Source organism: Corella eumyota, chromosome 4 (genome assembly GCF_963082875.1).
Source record: "Corella eumyota chromosome 4, kaCorEumy4.1, whole genome shotgun sequence".
In the NCBI taxonomy this organism is placed as follows: Eukaryota; Metazoa; Chordata; class Ascidiacea; order Phlebobranchia; family Corellidae; genus Corella; species Corella eumyota.
The window spans coordinates 12,606,344-12,628,238 of record NC_137493.1 but is presented as its reverse complement, the minus strand read 5'-3'; the positions used below and the strand labels follow the sequence as shown (position 1 = coordinate 12,628,238).

At 27.4% G+C, this 21,895-nt stretch overlaps 3 protein-coding genes across 3 annotated transcripts; all 3 read right to left on the bottom strand.

Annotated features, from left to right (window-relative positions):
• Positions 1-792: 792 nt before the first annotated feature.
• Positions 793-2,520, bottom strand: LOC145750316 (uncharacterized). Its single transcript, XM_082566316.1, has 6 exons — positions 2,395-2,520; positions 2,232-2,316; positions 1,707-1,824; positions 1,531-1,571; positions 1,341-1,396; positions 793-1,038 (listed from the first exon to the last, which is right to left on the bottom strand). The coding sequence occupies exons 1-6, from the start codon at positions 2,461-2,463 to the stop codon at positions 1,012-1,014; spliced, it is 396 nt and encodes a 131-aa protein (XP_082422442.1). The 5' UTR covers positions 2,464-2,520; the 3' UTR covers positions 793-1,011.
• Positions 2,521-13,574: 11,054 nt separating this feature from the next.
• Positions 13,575-15,661, bottom strand: LOC145750595 (uncharacterized). The gene is made up of 7 exons (XM_082566665.1): positions 15,506-15,661; positions 15,296-15,427; positions 15,133-15,217; positions 14,610-14,727; positions 14,436-14,476; positions 14,248-14,303; positions 13,575-13,945 (listed from the first exon to the last, which is right to left on the bottom strand). The coding sequence occupies exons 2-7, from the start codon at positions 15,362-15,364 to the stop codon at positions 13,919-13,921; spliced, it is 396 nt and encodes a 131-aa protein (XP_082422791.1). The 5' UTR covers positions 15,365-15,427; positions 15,506-15,661; the 3' UTR covers positions 13,575-13,918.
• LOC145750594 (uncharacterized) lies at positions 15,547-21,584 on the bottom strand. The gene is made up of 8 exons (XM_082566664.1): positions 21,349-21,584; positions 17,625-17,775; positions 17,367-17,473; positions 17,011-17,184; positions 16,197-16,394; positions 15,998-16,110; positions 15,789-15,902; positions 15,547-15,682 (listed from the first exon to the last, which is right to left on the bottom strand). Exons 2-7 carry the CDS (start codon positions 17,738-17,740, stop codon positions 15,840-15,842), a joined length of 771 nt encoding a protein of 256 aa, XP_082422790.1. The 5' UTR covers positions 17,741-17,775; positions 21,349-21,584; the 3' UTR covers positions 15,547-15,682; positions 15,789-15,839.
• Positions 21,585-21,895: the final 311 nt, after the last annotated feature.

Sequence of the window (21,895 nt, the reverse complement as noted above, 5' to 3'; positions counted from 1 at the left end):
TTGTTGACCAAAATGTATATATAAGATGCACGCAAAAAAATCTCTCAAACTGTATCTCGTAAAGGCAAAAATAAAACCTACGAATTTACTTTGATTTTAAAACAAAACTTATATATTTTTTTGACTTAATAATATATAACTAAAAACCTTATAAAATTGTTTATCCAACTATCATAATGAAAACGTATTATCTTTTACGGAAACCTTTAAACACCACCGAACTATTATTTCTTACGCTAAATTAGAAAAAATTAGGCAAATATTACAATATATTAACAAAATGACATTTCTTTACTATTTAATATCATTCTAAACATTTAAACTGACTTATAAATAAACATTTATTCACAGTGTAATATGTTAGAACATTGTATTGTCTGAATAGAGATTTTATGCATGTAACCAACTATACTTCCTTGTAATACGTAAGTAACATCCATGAGTCAATAAAAATCTTAAAATTTTTTCAATAATGTGAACAAAACCTTCTACTAGCTGTAAAAATAAAATAACAAGGAAAGTATATTGATTTCTACCCTTTTTTTAATATTTAAACGCTTCGAAGGCAATTTACGTATTCTTAGATTACTAATAAAACCGGTGCTAGTTAGCTAGTAGATAAGTAAAGCACGTAAGAGTTTCGGTATATTGTAACTTTAATATAAAAAATATAATTAACAAAGTTCATTTGGGTCTCAATACAAATTGAACTGGGAAAAGTTTCAAATTACTATAAAATGCAGTAAACGTTGAAAAAACGTGAACAATTAAAATATTGACAGGAAATATAATAAACAAAAAAAAAGAAATTAAAAGAAAATATTTATACAGAAATAAGTTATGAGAAGTACAATTTATTAAGCGCTATTAGGACAGTTGCATTTCAAAAAGCAGGTGAAAAACTAGCCCTACAAAAAACTCAAATATTAACATATTCAGATATTTTCCAAATTATAATTAAAATCAAATATTTACATGTTTATATATCTGAAATTGATGTAGCTATTAAGGTTAGCGGTAGTTTTCATAAACAGAATTCTAAAAAATTAGAAATTTGTTTTAAAAAAACTGTTTGTTATAGTAGCAAGCAAAAAAACAAAAATGGAAGGGTTACTATAAAAGCAGGCCAACAAAATAACCCATTTTTACAAATTTGCCCAACATTACAGCGCAAAGTTAAATCTAAGAAAAGTTAAGCAAATTTTTGTTTATAATATTAATAAAACATTTCTGGTGCCAATAATTTAGTGTTTAACATTTGAATGCCTTTTATTTACCAGGATCTAAGTTATTTTTCTTTTGACAAAATGTTTTTTGAATTTAAATAAACCAAAACCAACCTGATTTAATGCAGTTGTGTTAACCACATTAGCATATGGAGATTCAATACCAGTACCTATAAAATTACAAATAAATCCTAATTTAAAATAAGTTCGATATGCATAAAAACACAACTAAATATATACTCAGAGGTCAGAGCATTACATTGTTATTAAAAAAAAAATTAAACTTTTGGTTAAAAAAAATTACCAGATTGTGAAGACCTCTGCATAATTTCATTTTTTTGAAACCTAAAATAACGCGATTTAATATTTAATTTTAGATTGATGTATGTACTTTATTTTAAATTTACGTCCTTATTATAAATAGATACTTATCTTTAGTTTAGTGTTAATTACAACTATTAAAAAAAAAACTTTTTTTACCTTTTCTTCACCATCCAAATAACCACCACAATAATAACTAACACTACAACCACTCCAACAATAGAACTAATTATTGCTTCTTTAGACACAACAGATCCAGATTTACCATTTCTCCTACCTAAAAATTTAATTTAAAAACAATTCATGCTTTTAATTTTCTTTTTTACAAATGCATAAAAGAAACTAACAAGTTCAATATATGCAACAATAAAAAAGGATAAGACCCTAAAATTCAGGATTTAGTTTACTACTTGATGCTGTAACAACACAAGTCGAATAGATTAAGATCCAAAACCGACAATGTGTTATTGGATACCAAAAATGCCAACATCAATAATGTTTCATATAAAACAAATCAGAATAATGGATTTTATTTGTTTGTATAAACAGTTTTAATTAATAGTTCAAATAAAATTAAAAAATAAGAAATAGTTATATTTGTATACCCAATGTTATGCTGGACCATTAAGTATATTACATAATAAAAATCAGCAAATAAAAAATACAAAAAACAAACAAGTTAACCTGTTTCTATTATTTTAATTGGTGAAACACAAGTTCCATTTACAATTCCCCATTTTCCAAAACCCTCACAAGAACTTGCTCTTATCTAAAACAACAGTTTATACAAAAATAAAATATCTTCTGATCATATTGTATTAAAAAACATAGTTTTTTCTTAAATTACCCGAAATGAAACAGTTTTGTTGTAATTATGAACATCTAAAGGTATTCCCATAAAGTATTCATTTTCCATTGTAGTTAATGAGCTGGGTTTAATGGTAATCAATGATGTATTTGTGTTGCTTTGGCCTTCAATCTAAATTCAAAACAAAATATCATTGTAAACCCTACCTAAGATTATTTTAAATTTTTAACACCATTATTTAATTCCTTTTTAACACCATTTATTTAATTCCTTTTTAACACCATTATTTAATTCCTAACTTCATATGACAAAATGTCATCCACATAACTAGTTGGTATTGGCCACTTGATAATACAATTAGGTTGAGTTGAATCAACATAAGATAAAGTTATAACATCAGGAATTCCAAAACTGGTTGTAACACTCGAATTTGATGTTACTGATTGACTACTACAATTACCTAGTATTACTGTTACCTACAAACAATACACAAAAATTGTATTAAAATTCACTTAAAATGATACATGCAAAAATAATATTCACAAAAACATTTTTTTACTTAAATTTATGTTTAATGTTTACCTTTGCTATGTAGGTAGTTCTTGGTGTTAAGCCACTAACAACAGCATAAGATTGGTAATAACTGTAGTGATTTGATAAAATTACACTCCGTGAGCCAGATACTAAAATATCCACCTAAAGTATTATAAAAGTTGAAACTATTATCCAGTGTTTCCAATTGCAAATAAAATAAATTAACTTCTTAACAACAACATTTTTTTACTAACTTACTTGTGCATTTAAGGTCAAATTAGAATATATTGTTTGAAGTGACAATATATTTGTATTCCAGGTTACATTAATAAAGTTACCATCACATTGTACAGGATAAGGTTGTGTGGTCACTAAAATATAAGTTTGATTTAAATTACCAACAATATTAATTAGAAGTTTAAATATATTTTATTATGAATTTATAAAGTTTTTTTACATTGGTATTGACAGGCAAAGTTGTAAGTTTCTGCACAGTTAATTGGTATTAGATTCCAAGAACCATTTTCATAATGAAATTCTGTGCACAAATTAGAAGGAGTTTGTGGTAATGTAAAGAAGTTAACTGGAGTTTGATCAGGCCAAACCCAGTTGTTATCTGAATATTTTGCTCCAATTATTACATTTTCTGGTACATCTACAATTTAAAAAAATATTAATGAAATAGGTTGATTTTAATGGCAGTATATATGTTACAATTTTTGTCAAGACATAGTTCAATTGTTTTACAGAAAAACTATAAATCTCTTTTATCCAAAAAATAAATCATACTGAAAAACAGTACATTAAAATTTAACCAATATTTATTTAACATTTAATATGTATTCTATTTAAGCAAACAACATTTTCAAAGATATTTCTAATAAAATCAATAGCACTTGATAGATTTAAGACTAACAATAAAAAAACGCCAATGTATGCAAAGTTATCAAACCAAACCTCAAAATTATTAAAATATATATGTATATTTTTTATGTATATATCTTTATTTTTAATGTGAGAAGGTCGAATGCGCGACCTAAACATAGAGTAACAACTGCTACCCCGACCAAGTCTCGAGTTGCCTGTGGCAGTTTGAAATATTATAAATTATAAATGCCAAATACTTATGCTGCTGATTAAGTCTGGGACCTTTACTTTTTTTAATTTACATAAACGACCTTCCCAACTTCCTGCTAAAATCTTCCCCTGTAATGTTTGCAGATGACACCACCCTTCTTTTAACCGATAAAAACCCTGAGAACTTAATTTTAAATGGTAATAATGAACTAGCTAATTTACAGCACTGGCTCTCTGCAAACAAACTATCCCTCAATATTGGAAAAACCAAATATATAATTTTTAAACCAAGTAACAACCAATCCATCAAACAACTTAAAAATCTGACAATAAGTAAAACAGTCATTGAAAAAGTTCATGAAATTAAATTTCTTGGACTTACCATCAGCCAAAATCTCTCTTGGAAATCACATATGACAAACATACTTAAAAAAATTCGACAAAACCTTGGAGTTATTCGAAGAATTCGGCCAAATCTAAACCAAAATGCAATAATCTCCTTATACCATACTCTAATTTTAAGTCATATCCGTTATTGTATCCCCATTTGGAAACATGGTAGTTTGAAAATTCAATCCCAAATTCAACATGTTTGCAAAAAATACCTTACTATGATTTCTTATTCTTATAATACCAACCAAGATAAAACTTCTTTGCCCACACATTTACTATCTCTTGAAGATCTTTTTACCCTTGAAACTAGCTCTATAGTTTTTCAATACCTAAAAAACTCCCTCCCATCTTGTTTTGATAATTTCTTCTCTAACCCAAGCAACATTCACTCCCAAAATACCCGATACAAATCTAAACTGTCAACCCCATATTTTAGCAAAACCTTGACACAACAATCAATTAAGTACATTGGTGTTAAAATCTGGAATAAATTACCTGATAAAATTATTAAGCTAAACTGTTCAAACAAAACCTTCAATAAAAAACTCAAAAACCATCTATTGTCTGAAATTATTCACCCTAACCTTAAATAATAATTCACACACAGATAAGCACCTATACTTATTTATGCATGCTAACCACCATTTCTCTTACTACATATTCACTGTTAGATTTGCTTGTGATGTTTTTATTCTTTCAACAAAAAAAAACACATTATTTTATTCTTTATTGTATTTATTTTGTACTTAAAATATTCACTTTTAAACAAGGCAGTCCATGTATTTAAACAGGTCATGCCTATGCCACCGTAATTTTCACTGTAAGTGTGCTGTGCAATAGTTTGTTGTTCCGAAAGGCAGTCCATGCTGATAACAGGTCATGCCAAACTTGTGAAACAGTTTTATTTCCTAATTTATTTTTTACTAACCTTTTCACTAAATTTGTAATTGCATTATTCCTTGACTGCACCTCAGTACTCACAATAAATATATATATATTTTTTTTGTTTTTTTTTATGTATTTTTTATATATTTTTCTTCTGTTACACTGTGTGCTACAATTCCAGAACTCCTCTGCTTAATTACCCTTTAAAATTTTGCCAAACCCAGTGTCAAAACACCAAAGTAGCATCGTTTTCAATAAATTACCAGTAAATTATCCTTATAAATACATTAACTAAGAACTTATTACTGCCGAGAATTTTTTTGTTTTTTCAGACTGGGCTCTCAGACCATATACTTCAAAAAGCAACACCAACCTTACCATATTCCTCCAACCACCCTGAACAAATAATTTGGACCATACAAAGCTACTTATTCATTCAGCTACTCCAACACTTTGCGTCACAAACTTAACTTAATTATGCAATCTCTCTTTAAACTATCAATGTAATATATTTTAATTTATCAAGTTTCCTCTTTCTTTTCTATTATTAACTGGTTTTAAACATTTATATTTACTTACTCTATATACGTGAACCCCCACTAGTTGGTGGGTTGTTTAATATTTTTGTGCGTTGTATGTGATATACGTTGTGAAAGGCCATTCTGGGACGTTCTTTCTTTAGGTAGGTTTATTTCGGTTAGTCCCTTTATCACATGCAATTTATCGTGACCAGTTCGTGCTTTCCTACTAGAGCCATACTGGGTTATATTAAATGTAATTATTATTTTCTTTAAGTTATTTTTTACACTGTAACTACCATCGACAGTGATTGCTCTACTATTATAAATCAAATGTGTCGTAACTTTCTTTTTTTTTCGTACAATTTTATTTTGTTATTTCGTCACTTCTTTTTTATAGTTTTATTTTTTGGTGTATATTTTGTAAAATGTATTTTATATATCGCATTTATTAATAATATAATCTATACTGGGTTTGGTGACCATGCCATAAAATAATTAAAATCTTCATGTAAACATTAATACTTTTGACATGTTTTAAATCATTAAATTGATTTTGTCATTTTTTCCCGTCGCATTGTTGTAATATTAATTGTATATCGTATTTATTATTTACTTTTATCAATGCGCGAAAAACCAAAATAAAAAAATAAAAAAAAAGTGATGGCTCAGCCCACGACCTTATGTGGTATAGCAAGTGTTTTTACCACTACACCACAGTGCCGAACATGGTAGCTTAGTAAATCTCAAAGAATTATTATAAGCAAAAATTGATCAGTTAAAACAGTTTTAAATACCTGGTACATATATAATGCCAATTAAGTATACAAATCGTTCAATAATAAAACTTGAATCATAAGTGGCAGTTAACTTGGTGGAAAAAGGTTGAGTATCTCTACCTAAAAGATATCTTACCAATGAACTAACATTATTTCGAGATCCAAAAAATTGAAAGTCAAAAACAGTTCGTCCTGTTTATAAATAATATATATACAAATTAAATTTACTGTTTGATTTAATAGCAACCAAACGTTTAATAACCAACTAAAATGTTTTTTTCTATATTTTTAAATTGTTTATTTTGAAAATACTGTGTATATATATAAAATAACAACATGAATACATAATTACTATATAATTTAACACATATTTACCACTAACAGGTACATCGCCACAAGCAGGACTTGCAGGTCTAGGCCCAAATGTTATACCCCATCTTGTTAATTGATATTGACAAAACGTGAGAGGTTGTGTAAATCCTGATCTTGAACTAAAATTAAAGTTTTTTTGACAAATTACAAAATAAACCAAACCGGTTAAAATTTTGTATATACATATATAATGTTTATATTTGATCAATTTACAATAAGTCCTAAAAAAATAATTTTAATGCTTTATAGATAGTATATAAGTTATAATGTAAACCTTTTATAAAGATCAACATAAGCAATATCTCCCAAACGTCCAGCACTCATCCAACCATTTATTTCTTCAGGTGATAAAGCATATCTGTATCCTCGACCATAATCATTAAGATCACTAACATTTTTGTAAAATATCCACACTCTTTGCAACCCTTTTATTAAAAATAAATTTATGTCATTGTACAAAAATAAGTATTACCTAACCATGCAAAACATTTAAAGAAAAACTTTAAGTAGTATATACAGTAGCAGTTCGTCTATGGGGCTAATGGGGCTAAAACCACCAACTTTTTTAAATGTTTTTTTTTTAAATTTATGTATTATTTCTTTAAATAATATTTATTTTTTTGCAATGTTTTTCATTAAAATTATTTAAAAATATTAAAAAAAATAGCACCATTTTGGCAACGAAATACGCAAAATTTTTAAACGTAGCTTAAACATGTGAGGGCTAAACCAAAATTAGCCCAACAAGCTCCCAAATACAAAATATCTTAACACAGTTTTTGCTGTCAGAATTCGAAATTTGAAAAAAAAGTTGAGAACTTTGATCAAAATGTGGGCTAAGAACACCATAGAGTTGCAAAATATTTTGACAATTTTAAATGTTGTATATTAACAAATTTTATCAGTTTTGTTTAACTATTAAACAAAAACAAAATAAAATAGAAGTAAACTGGGTATTGCATTATTATTTAAGAAAGTTTTAAGGCCTTAAATAATATTTATAAGTTAAAACAATAGAAATAATAGTTGTTCAATCGGGTATATTCTCAAATTAAATTTATGATGAAAAGGTCGCTCTTAAGCTTCGCTAAAGCAGCAAGTTTAAATCAATTTTTGCATTCCTTTTAAACAATTATATGTAAATAAATGCTTTTAATTTTGATTAAGGCAAGTTTTTAAAGATAATCATAATAGATTTACCTCCTGACAAGTTGGCTCAAGGGCAGCTTGCCTGTTTGCCTGCCTGTCAAAAGAGCATAAATTAAGTTTGCCAAAGAAAAAAAAACATGCAATGTACATACTTTACTAGTGACTGTAAATATTAAGTCACAGATTAGGATGCCAGATAACTGTCGAAACTTACAATGAAAAAGTTGAAAGAAAAAGGGCACATTCTAGGCAACTTTGTCAAACTGCTGTTAATTAAATAAAAGTTAATTAAACAGCAAACTTTTGTAATCGAGGAATATTTCAGTTAGTTGCAGCTAATACCTCAGACATCATTTTACAGGAGCATTTGGTAAGTGCAACAGTCATTAAATACACTTTTCTGTCTGTCTGTTTAATATTAGAACTGTGTTGGTGGAATACACTAACAGTAGTAAGGTTGATTTTATTGTTGCTCAAGCAGATAAATTGATTAATATTAATACAATTTGCAATTCTTTTTAGATTTATCGTAAATGGTTATTCTGTTAAACAGTTTTGTTACGACAAGGCCAATGATCCTTCATGATAAGACATGTGCAATGGGTGGAAAAATTGCTTTTAAATTAAAGTAAGTTATGTAAAAATAGCTACTTTTTGAATAGTCCATTAGTTAAATAGCCTATTTTCAAAACATAGGCTATTTATAAATTTATAGTTATGTACATTACACAAACACTTTAACAAAAGAGTAAAACAACATATACATGGGTTGATGTTGTGATTATAAAGGAAAGAGAATGGGAAAGAAGAATGACTAGGAAAAAGAGGAAGGAGAGGGGGTGGTGGAGATTTAAGTATGTGGAGAAGGTGGGAGAGATTTGTAATATATCAGGAAACGAAATAACGGGTCGCTATTCGGAAAATGCAAATCGTTTTTTAAAATTAGCGAATCGTTTTTTTACAAATATATTAGAAATAGCGAATCAACCAAAAAAGGTTAAGGCAATAATAAAACTTTGTGTGTATTTATTTATTTTTACGACCTATTTTAAACGGGTTTAAACTAATTTAATTACATCGACATAATCCTGTGTAAATGTAGGTTACTATAGGGCATTTAATAACAATAACTTTCCATATTTTGGCAATGCGTAAATTTCGCTCCTGAGTTCGTTTAATTGTTGCGCAATTTTTTAAATATATAACACAGCTTTAAAGTAATCAAAAATGTTTCGTTTTCTGTGCGAAATATTCTTAACGATTGTTTAACAATACATTACATTTTAAAAATGCCACGCAACTCGTCAAGTGTTACAAAAAAATGAAGATTATAATTTGAACCTAATAACTGATCTAAAAATGCTACCTCATTTTTAGCGAATCGTTTTTTAAACGTTAATTCGTACCTTGTATATGATATTATTTATGTTTTTATTAAAACAATTTGAAAAAGCTTTGAATAATTTTTAAATTTTAACTATAAGACTTACTCTCTAGGTAATTGTTTAGCATACAGCTAAGTCTAATATACTTTTAAAATATATTTATTTAAAAGAAAAAAAAAAGAAGATTATTAACAAAAACTTTATAACCTGTTGTGTCTTAACAATACCTAATGATATATCATGTTATTTTTTAGAAGAGCTGACAAGATAAACAAGAGCGATCAGATCAATAAATTGTTTTTTTATATTTTTTCTTTTAAATGTATTGTCAGTTGTTACATAACTTGCACCATTATTTTTTCCCATGTTTTTAGTTTTAAACTTAATAGATGCCTAATAAAATAAATCTTTTATGCTCTTTTGCTTTTTATTTTGTCAATTCACGCTCTTTTAGAATGGAAATTTAAAAATATACAAAAAACGTTTTATATTATAAAAGGATTAGACAATAATAAATAAACAAAAATTAAGTTAAAAAACTAAGATAAAAATCATGCTAACTTAATATTTATTAGTAATTTTTTTTTAAATATTTTCAACACTGGCTAGGAGAAATTTTTTTAACTTAAGACCTGTTCACACGACACGGTAACGTTGCGTTACGTAACTTTTCGAGTTCTAAGAATTTATTTTTTAAATTTGAATAAAATTTTCTAATTACAGTATACCGCTTGCAAACTTGCATAACGTTGCGTTAGGTACGCTATGTGAACTATTAAATGTAAAAATAGCGTGTTTACGGCCAATAAATTTAAAAATTTTTAATTAAAAAAAAAAATTTTTAGACCTCCCTAGTGGTGTTGTGATCTTCTTAAATTAGCCCCCCCATTTATTTGACCCACGAGCCGCCACTAAGTATATATATATAATGTATGTTAAGCAGTAGTAAATGATATAAATTTTACTTATATAGACCACACTTTATATTAGATATGAAATCAAAGTTACTGAAACTTAATGTAGATATTGATCATCAGCTAGTACAAAATTAGCATTATTTTCAAGTACTACATCCTTTGTAATGTATTGATGACCCATTTATTCTTTACACCTTAAAAAATTATAAATGTACATACATTTGAACGTAAGTTTTACCATTTCTGTATTTGTCGTTAATAAGATTGATAATCAAATCATTTGTTCGTTGATTTTGAATTGAAGCCAAATTTCCATCATTTTCCTGACAAAAATTCTCAGCATTTTCAACATTAAGTCGTTTGTCTGATAAACTGTATATAGTATCTCCAATTCCAATTAAACTGTCGCTGCACGCTAAGTAAACATATATATTTATGTTTGAATAATACCAATATATTAAGCTTCCATCTACATTTTTTAATTCTTAAAACTTAAGTAATTAACCGTTTACGATTAAAAGAACAAAACTAAGTTGATTTTAGACAAGTCCACGTGATTTAAAAATATAAAAAATCCCCCAATCGATATTATTATATTGTATTTATTATTTTTTCTTCAAATTGAATTAGCGATTTTAGGTTAGATTTATTGTCAATAGATTTTTGGATTTGTAAATTAGACAATTACTTTCTGCTTATACTTTATATTAAACCCTACAACATAGTAACGGTAGAGATCAAGGAATTCACGTAGATAGACTTACTTACACATTAAATTTTATTTTTAGCAATTAATGAAAAATTAACATGATAAATACAAAAGTAGTATACACTTTATCAAAAAGGAAATGACTTAATAATATTAATCACTTTTTAGTTAATATATTACCTCCGTCACTTGAAGTTAAAATACATAAAACAACTAATATTGGTGTATAAATCCAAAAATTTTCATGTGACATTTTCTTATATTGCATTAACATATAGCCTAACTACGTTATATCTATAAACGACTTAAACAAAAAAAATCAAGTAATTAAAGTAAAAGCATAAACACCTACTCACAGCCTAGGCATATTTATAAATTAGCTTAACAATTTCCTCTTGAAGCGGACGATGAAGCGGTAAGAAAGAAAAACAACACGTAAATACTTTGAATTGTGAAAATACTTTTGACTTTGTTGTATGACACTTGTTTTTTTACTTAAAAAAGATTTTAATAAGAACGAGCCAAATTTTAATTTTATTTTTAACAAAGACTTCTTCTTAATATCTAAAATTTTATATTTTCATGATTGCCTAACTAAAATAGTATTAAGTAATGTTTGTATGATTTTAACGTGATCCATTTAGGCAAAAATTCCTTTACCAATATATATTTAGTTCTTAATAAATCATAAACTACTAACTTAAAAAACAATATGCCTAAATTTTTCTTAACTTTAACGAAGAAACAACATAGCCGTACATAGTGTTAACACTATTGTTATAATGTGTAGGCTATAAGAAAAACTAGACTTTTGTTGTAGCCATTTACCCGCCTTTATAACATAAAACATGATTTATAAAATTTATAATATTTAATATAAACAACATATAAAATAAAACTATAGTTTATACATATTAAAATGATATGCTATAATAAAAAATCCACAAAAACAACATCATCTAAAATTAAATACAAGTTATTTGGCAAAAATAATCATTCACTTAGAGTAAAAAAATATAGGGTTACAGATTTTATTATATTAAAGTTTACTTTGTGTATCTTTGTTTAAACTTTTAAATAAGTTTATATATATCAGTCGCTTAACACTACAGTGTGTAAAGTTTTGTGCAGCAAATTTCTCAATTTCAAGTTTTTCCAACAAAGTAATAAAAAACAGATTAGTCAAACACGGTTTATAACTAACCAGTTTTTATAACTTTTATATTCCATTCAGTAGGCGAAATTCAATGTAATTCGTAGTTGCCATATGTTTTAATGGTTTGAAGATATTGAGAAACGTAGCAAACGTAGCAATAGATGAAATTTTATGTTTTGAAACTATGTTTTTACCTCGATTGTTGATAACATCAAGCAAGACCCCAACACTTGGTGGGGTGGTCAGTACTCCAAGTGGTCACAGTCAAATAATTTATTGACTTGGGTTGCATGTAAAAATAGTTTAAAATATTTTTGTTTTATTTTTAATATTTTAAAAACAAATGCTTTTAAACTTAATATATATATACATATACATATTTGTAATAGCTTACAAATTGGTTGTGGCTAGATGAAAGAGTAAAAAGTTTTTTCAATACAGCCTTCCATGACCGGTTTGCCACACTACCGGACCGTGTTGAAAGCGTTCTGTGAAACCATATACCAAAACAACTCAGCAGTGTCATCTTGTGGGTTTTGTGCAGCTACATACTTTCTTACACATTCTGCATACTGAAAAAAAAATACTAAATTAAAAACTGGCGGTCTACCTATGAGTCCAGCACTTTAGCTTAGTCTTACGAAATCTTTTCAATTTATTAATATTATTTGACTTAACTACTAAATAGTTGTTACAACTTCATGCTTCATTTAAAAAAGAAATCGAAGTAATATTATTGACTAACCTGTATCTAAGATGCATGCAAAAATACCTCTCAAACTATATCTCGTAAGGGAACAATAAAACCTACAAATTTACCTTGATTTTACACACAAAACACTCACTTATTTTTTCGACTTAAAGATATATGACCAAGAACCTAATAAAATTGTTTATCTAACTATCATATTGAAAACGTATTATCATTTACAGTAACTTTTAAACACCATCAAACTATTGATTATTAGGCTAAATAAGCAAAAATTTGCCAAATATTACAATTTAACGACATAATAACATTTCTTTACTATTTAATACCATTCTAAACACTTAAAACTGACTTATAAAAAAACATTTTTTTACAATGTAATATGCCAGTACATTGTATTGTGTAAATGGAGATTTTATGCATGTAGCCAACCATACTTCCTTTCCTTGTAATAATTAAGGAACATCCATGAGTCAAAAAAAATCTTTAAATTTTATCGATAATGTAAACAAAACCTTTTACTAGTTATAAAAATGAAAATTCAAGAAAAACCTATTGATTTCTACCCTAATTTAAATATCTAAAATGCTTAGTTGAAACACGTATGAGTTTGGGTCTATTGTAAGTGAACTTTAATATAAAAATATAATTAACAAAGTTCATTTAAGTCCCAATACGAATTGAACCCGGAAAAGTTTCATATTACAATTAAATGCAGTAAATGTTGAAAAAACGTAAACAATTAAAATATTAACAGGAAATATAATAAACAAAGAAATTAAAAGAAAATATTTATACAGAAATAAGTTATGAGAAGTACAATTTAATAAGCGATATTAAGACAGTTGCATTTCAAAAAGCAGGTGAAAAACTAGCCCTACAAAAAACTCAAATATTAACATATTCAGATATTTTCCAAATTATAATTAAAATCAAATACTTACATGTTTATATATCTGAAATTGATGTAGCTATTAGTGTTAGCGGTAGTTTTCATAAACAGAATTCTAAAAAAAGGGAAATTTGTTTTAAAAATACTTTTTGTTGTGGTAGCAAGCAAAAAAAACGAAAATAGAAGGGGTTGCTATAAAAGCAGGCTAAAAAAATAACCCATTTTCACAATTTGCCCAACATAATAGTGCAAAGTTAATTGTAAAAAAGTTAAGTAAATTTTTGTTTTTAATATTAATAGAACATTTCTGGTGCCAATAATTTAGTGTTTAACATTTGAATGCCTATTATTTACCAGGATCTAAGTTATTTTTCTTTTGACAAAATGTTTTTTGAATTTAAATAAACCAAAACCAACCTGATTTAATGCAGTTGTGTTAACTACATTAGCGTATGGAGATTCAATACCAGTACCTATTAAATTAAAAATAAATCCTAATTTAAAAATAGTTAGATATGCATAAGAACACAACTAAATATATACTCAGAGGTCAGAGCATTACATTGTTATTAAAAAAAAATTAAACTTTTGGTTAAAAAAATTACCAGATTGTGAAGACCTCTGCATAATTTCATTTTTTTGAAACCTTAAAATCCGCGATTTAAAATTTAATTTTAGATTGATGTATGTACTTTATTTTTAATTTATGTCCTTATTATAAATAGATACTTATCTTTAGTTCAATGTTAATTACAACTATTTAAAAAAATATGTTTCACCTTTTTTTCACTATCCAAATAACCACCACAACAATAACTAACACTACAACCACCCCAACAATAGAACCAATAATTGCCCCTTTAGACACAACAGATCCAGATTTACCATCACTTCCACCTAAAAATTTAATTTAAAAACAATTCATGCTTCTAAGTTTTTACAAATGCATAAAAGAAACAAACAAGTACAATATATGCAACAATAAAAAAGGGTAAGACCCTAAAATTCAGGATTTAGTTTACTACTTGATGCTGTAACAACACAAGTCGAATAGATTAAGATCCAAAACCGACAATGTGTTATTGGATACCAAAAATGCCAACATCAATAATGTTTTATATAAAACAAATCAGAATAATGGATTTTATTTGTTTGTATTTAAAACAGTTTTACTTAATAGTTTAAATAAAATTGAAAAATAAGAAATATTTATATTTGTATACCCAATGTTATGCTGGACCATTAAGTATATAACATAATAAAAATCAGCAATTAAAAAATGCAAAAAACAAACAAGTTAACCTGTTTCTATTATTTTAATTGGTGAAACACAAGTTCCATTTACATTTTTCCATTCTCCAAAACCCTCACAAGAACTTGCTCTTATCTAAAACAACAGTTTATACAAAAATAAAATATCTTCTGATCATATTGTATTAAAAAATATAGTTTGTTCTTAAATTACCCGAAATAAAACAGTTTTGTTGTAATTATGAACATCTAAAGGTATTTCCATAAAGTATTTATTTTTCATTGTAGTTAATGAGCTAGGATTAAAGGCAATCAATGATGTGTTTGTGTTGCTTTGGCCTTCAATCTAAATCCAAAACAAATTATCATTGTAACCCTACCTAAGATTATTTTAAATTTTTAACAACATTATTTAATTCCTAACCTCATATGATAAAATGTCATCCACATAACTAGTTGGTATTGGCCACTTGATAATACAATTAGGTTGAGTTGAATCAACATAAGATGAAGTTATAACATCAGGAATTCCAAAACTGGTTGTAACACTTGAATTTGATGTTACAGAATGACTACTACAATTACCTAGTATTACTGTTACCTTTAAACAACATACAAGAATTGTATTAAAATTCACTTAAAACGATACATGCAAAAATAATATTCACAAAAACATTTTTTTACTTAAATTTATGTTTAATGTTTACCTTTGCTATGTAGGTAGTTCTTGGTGTTAAGCCTTTAACAACAGCATAAGATTAATTATAACTGTAGTGATTTGATAAAATTACACTCTGTGAGCCAGATAATAAAATATTCACCTAAAGTATTATAAAAGTTAAAACTATAATTCAGTATTTTCAATTTCAAATAAAATAAATTGACTTCTTAACAACGAAATTATTTATTAACTTACTTGTACATTTAAGGTCAAGTTAGAATAGGTTGATTGAAGTAATAAAAAATTTGTACTCCAGGTTACATTAATAGAGTCACCATCACATTGTACAGGGTAAGCTTGTGTGGTCACTAAAATAAAAGTTTGAGTTAAATTACCAACAGTATTAATTAGAAGTTCAATTATATTTTATTATCAATTTATAAAGTTTATTTACATTGATATTGGCAGGCAAAGTTGTAAGTTTCTGTACAGTTAATTGGAATTAGATCCCAAGAACAATTTTGATAATGAAATGCTGTGCACAAATTAAAAGGAGTTTGTGGTAATGTAAAGAAGTTAACTGGAGTTTGATCAGGCCAAACCCAGTTGTTATCTGAATACTTTGCTCCAATTATTACATTTTCTGGTACATCTACAATTTAAAATAATATTAAAGAAATAGGTTAATTTTAATAGCAGTATATATGTTACAATTTTTGTCAAGACATAGTTTTATTGTTTTGCAAAAACTATAAATCCCTTTTATCCAAAACATAAATCATACTGAAAAACAGTATATATATTAATATTAAACCAATATTTATTTTTACATATATATTCTATTTAAGCAAACAACATTTTCAAAGATATTTCTAATCAAATCAATAGTACTTGATAGATTTGAGACTAAAAATTAATTTAAAATAAATAGCCAATACACCAACCTCAAAATTATTAAAATATATATATATATATTTTTTTTTATTTATATATATTTATTCTTATCATGAGAAGGTCGATTGCGCGACCTAAACATTAAGTAACAACTGTTACCCCGATTCAGTCTCGAGTTGCCTGTGGCAGTTTAAAATATTATAAATTATAATTGCCAAATACTTATGCTGCTGATTAAGTGCTGGCTCAGCCCTCGACCCTATGTGGTGTAGCAAGTGTTTTTACCACTACACCACAGTGCCTAACATAGTAGCTTAGAAAATCTCAAAGTAATATTGTAAGAAAATTTTTTTTAGTTAAAACAGTTTTATTACCTGGAACATATATAGTGCCAATTAAGTATACAAATCGTTCAATAATAAAACTTGAATCATAATTGGCAGTTAACTTGGTGGAAAAAGGTTGAATATCTCTATTTAAAAGATATCTTACCAATGAACTAACATTATTTAGTGATCCAAAAAATTGAAAGTCAAAAACAGTTAGCCCTGTTTATAAATAGTATATACATAAATAAATTAAATTTTTTGTTTTTAAGTTAATAGCAGCCTATCATTCAAAAATCAATCAAAATGTTTTTTTTATATTTTTGAATTGTTTATTTTGAAAATACTGTGTATACAATAACAGCATGAACAAAAAATTACTAAATAATTTAAAACATATTTACCTTCAGCAGGTTCATCGCGACAATTATTAGGTCTGGGTCCCACTGTTATACCCCATCTAAATTGATATTGACAAAACGTGAGAGGTTGTGTAAATCCTGATCTTGAACTAAAATTAAAGTTTTTTGGAAACAAATTATAAAATACACTAAACCGGTTAAAATTTTGTATACATATATAATGTTTATATTTGATCATTTTAGGATAGGTTTCAAAAAATTAATTTTAATGTTTTATAGATAGTACGTTATAATGTAAACCTTTTATAAAGATCAACATAAGCAATATCTCCCAAACGTCCAGCACTCATCCAACCGTCTGTTTCTTCAGGTGATAAAGCATATCTGTATCCTCGACCATAAAGATTATCTGCCATTACTCTTTTGTAAAATATCCACACTCTTTGCAACCCTTTTAATAAAAATAAATTGATGTCATTGTAAAAAAATAAGTATATCAATAACCATGCAAAAAACATTTAAAAAAAAAAAATTTGAGTAGTATAATGTATACATGTTAAGCAGTAGTAAATAATATAAATATCACTCGAATAGACCACACTTTAAATTAGATATGAAATCAAAGTTACTGAGACTTAATGTAGATATTGATCGTCAGCTAGTACAAAATTAGCATTATTTTTAAGTACTAAAACGGCACTATGTAGAAGGTGGAGTGCAGAGTACGGGATGCAGAGTGCGGAGTTTTTTTGTTTTTTTAATAAAATGACGACATAACCCCTTTGTGCCACATTTTTATTGCCCCATTCTTGAAGTAAATTTAATCAGCAATCGCATGATGCTAACTAGAAGTTGGCACAAAGGAGATAAAGGGGTCAACGGGAGCAATATTTGACGAAAATACGTATTTGGTTATCAGTTTTTGAGCGGAAATGACGTCATAACCCCCTTGTGCCACATTTTTATTGCCCCATTCTTAAAGTAAATTTAATCGGCAATCTCATGATGGTAACTAGAAGTTAGCACAAAGGGGATAAAGGGGCCAACGGGAGCAATATTTGACAAAAATACGTATTTCGATTATCGGTTTTTGAGCGAAAATATTGTCATGACCCCTTTGTGCCACATTGTTATTGCCCCAATCTTTAAGTAAATTTAATTTGCAATCGCATGATGGTAACTAGAAGTTGACACAAAGGGGATAAAGGGGTCAACGGGAGCAATATTTGACAAAAATACGTATTTCGATTATCGGTTTTTAGACGGCAATGATGTCATAACCTTGTGTGCTAAATTTTACTAATTTCATGCAGAAGTAAATTCAACATATCAGAAATATTGTGTATTATGAATGTTTTTTTTACATTAAAAAACGTTTTTGTATTTTGTCTTAATCTTAACAAAAAAAAATATATAGTTATTTTTGCATCATGGTTTAAAAATCAAATTAAAGCCAATTTAGACCACGTATAACCGGTTGTCGTTCTTCGTCAGTTGATGTAGGTAAAATGAATTGGTGATTTTTTGATAAATTTTTAGCAGGATTTTTCTGAAAGTAAACTGCTATAAAATTAGTGTTAAAATTTCTGTATACTTTTTATAACAATAAGCTGTTACACAAAATTAATATATTGGCTGCAGTGTTTTTAATATACGAAGAAGCCCTTTTTATATAAATACAAAAAAATAAATAGTATTGTAAATACCGATTTAGTTTCCGTAGTTGTAGGCCTACTATTTTAAATTTCTCGTAGCGCATATTTTACCGCTTCAGGAAAAAATACAAACAGCATTAAATCGGTTGATTTAATATTATCTTTAATCTGTCTAAAAATATAATAAATATAAAAATAATGTTTTATACATTCTTTGTATAATTAAAGTTGATTTTAAGTGTAAAACATTTTATTTGAATGTTTAAAAACAAATCTAACCTGGTATAAATTTTTTTAACTAAACCATGCAAATAAAAGTTGACAGTTTCAAATAAATTTTGGTCTTTAAAAAATGTATTCACTCCTTCTAATTTTAGATTGATTGTTGTGGGTTTTTGGCTTTTTGTCGGCCACTTTTGCAAAAAAGTATTTATTTTATATAATTAAAATTTTTAAATGCCGGCTTTTTAAAACAAAAATCTTTAATACAAATTAATTAACTTAAAATAATGTTCGCAATTTACACTAATTAAAAAATTAATGTACCTGTCAGATGAAATTTTTGAATTGAATATAGAAAGCAAGTGGTTGTCAGTCTTTCCGTCTACAATAAATTTCGCAATCTCCTCCTCATTTTCATCTAAAGTGTCTGTTGAAATTTCAAGACAATTGGGGCACAAGTAACTGGAGAAAAAACTTTGATCGTACGGTTCATTGACACAGTATGTGTGGTACCAATCGTAACACTTTCCACTGCAAAGTACCATTAGTTGTTTTCCAAGAGGGCGTATGCATTTTTCCTGATACGCACATGTTTCATTGCTGGCACTAAAAAAGCAGCTAACAGCATCTAATAAAAATTCAATAGATGACCTATACCCACCAGGACACTTTCTGGCAACCTTAAAAGCAGGGGTAAAATCTTTACTTGTCCTGAAGTATTTTTTACTGCTGTCACCAATAAAGGGCTTCAAAACTTGGTAAACTTTATTGTTTATTAATAGCTTTGCTATCCAGGCCCGAATCTCGTTTGAATTTTCTTTTTTATTAGTACTTCCTTTTCTGTACACATTATATACGCCTTTATGCAAACATGAAGCCCACAATCATACCCTCCAATTTGTGGTTCAAAATCTACAGGAGCAGTAATATCCCATAACTTTTCTTTTGCTGAATCCGGAATTAGATGCATGACAAAAGCAACTAGTTCATTCATGTGGTGTGTTTGATCGTTTTTGTAAGAATACAACTACGGAAACTAAATCGGTATTTCCAATACTATTTATTTTTTTGTGTTTATATAGAAAAGGGCTTCTTCGTATATTAAAAACACTGCAGCCAATATATTAATTTTGTGTAACAGCTTATTGTTAAAAAAAGTGTGCAGAAATTTTAACACTAATTTTATAGCAGTTTACTTTTAGAAAAATGCTGCTAAAAATTTATCAAAAAATCACCAATTCATTTTACCTACATCAACTGACGAAGAACGACAACCGGTTATACGTCGTCTAAATTGGCTTTAATTTGATTTTTAAACCATGATGCAAAAATAACTATTTATTTTTTTTCGTTAAGATTAAGACAAAATATAAAAACGTTTTTTAATGTAAAAAAAACATTTATAATACACAATATTTCTGATATGTTGAATTTACTTCTGCATGAAATTAGTAAAATTTAGCACACAAGGTTATGACATCATTGCCGTCTAAAAACCGATAATCGAAATACGTATTTTTGTCAAATATTGCTCCCGTTGACCCCTTTATCCCCTTTGTGCCAACTCCTAGTTACCATCATGCGATTGCAAATTAAATTTACTTAAAGATTGGGGCAATAAAAATGTGGCACAAAGGGGTCATGACGTCATTTCCGCTCAAAAACTGATAACCAAATACATATTTTATACATATTTTCGTCAAATATTGCTCCCGTTGACCCCTTTATCCGCTTTGTGCCAATTTCTAGTTACCATCATGCGATTGCTGATTAAATTTACTTTATGAATGGGGCAATAAAAATGTGGCACAAAGGGGTTATGACGTCATTTCCATTCAAAAACTGATAACCAAATACGTATTTTCGTCAAATATTGCTCCCGTTGACCTCTTTATCCCCTTTGTGCCAACTTCTAGTTACCATCATGCGATTGCTGATTAAATTTACTTCAAGAATGGGGCAATGAAAATGTGGCACAAGGGGGTTATGATGTCATTTTATTAAAAAAACAAAAAAACTCCGCACTCTGCACTCCACTTTTTACATAGTGCCACTAAATCCTTTGTAATGTATTGATGACCCATTTATTCTTTAAACTTAAAAAAAAATTTATTATAAATTTACATACATTTGAACAACAGTTTTACCATTTCTGTATTTGTTGTTAATAAGATTGACAATGAAATCATTTGTTTGTTGATCTCGGAATGAAGCCAAATTTCCATCATTTTCCTTACAAAAATTTTCAGCATTTTTCACATTAAGTTGATTGTCTGATAAACTGTATATATTATCTCCAATTCCAACTATACTGTCGCTGCACGCTAAGTAAACATATATATTTATGTTTGAATAATATCAATTTATTAAGCTTCCATCTACATTTTTTAATTCTTAAAACTTAAGTAATTAACCGTTTACGATTGAAAAAACAAAACTAAGTTGTTTTTTTTAAGTCCACGTGATTTAAAAATTCCCCAATCGATATTATTATTATATTGTATTTATTATTATTTTTTTAAACTGAATTAGCGATTTTATGTTAGATTTATTGTCAATAGATTTTTGGCTTTGTAAATTAGACAATTACTTTCTGCTTATACTTTATATTAAACCCTACAACATAGTAACGGTAGAGTTCAAGGAATTCACGTAGATAGACTTACCTACACATTAAATTTTATTTTTAGCAAT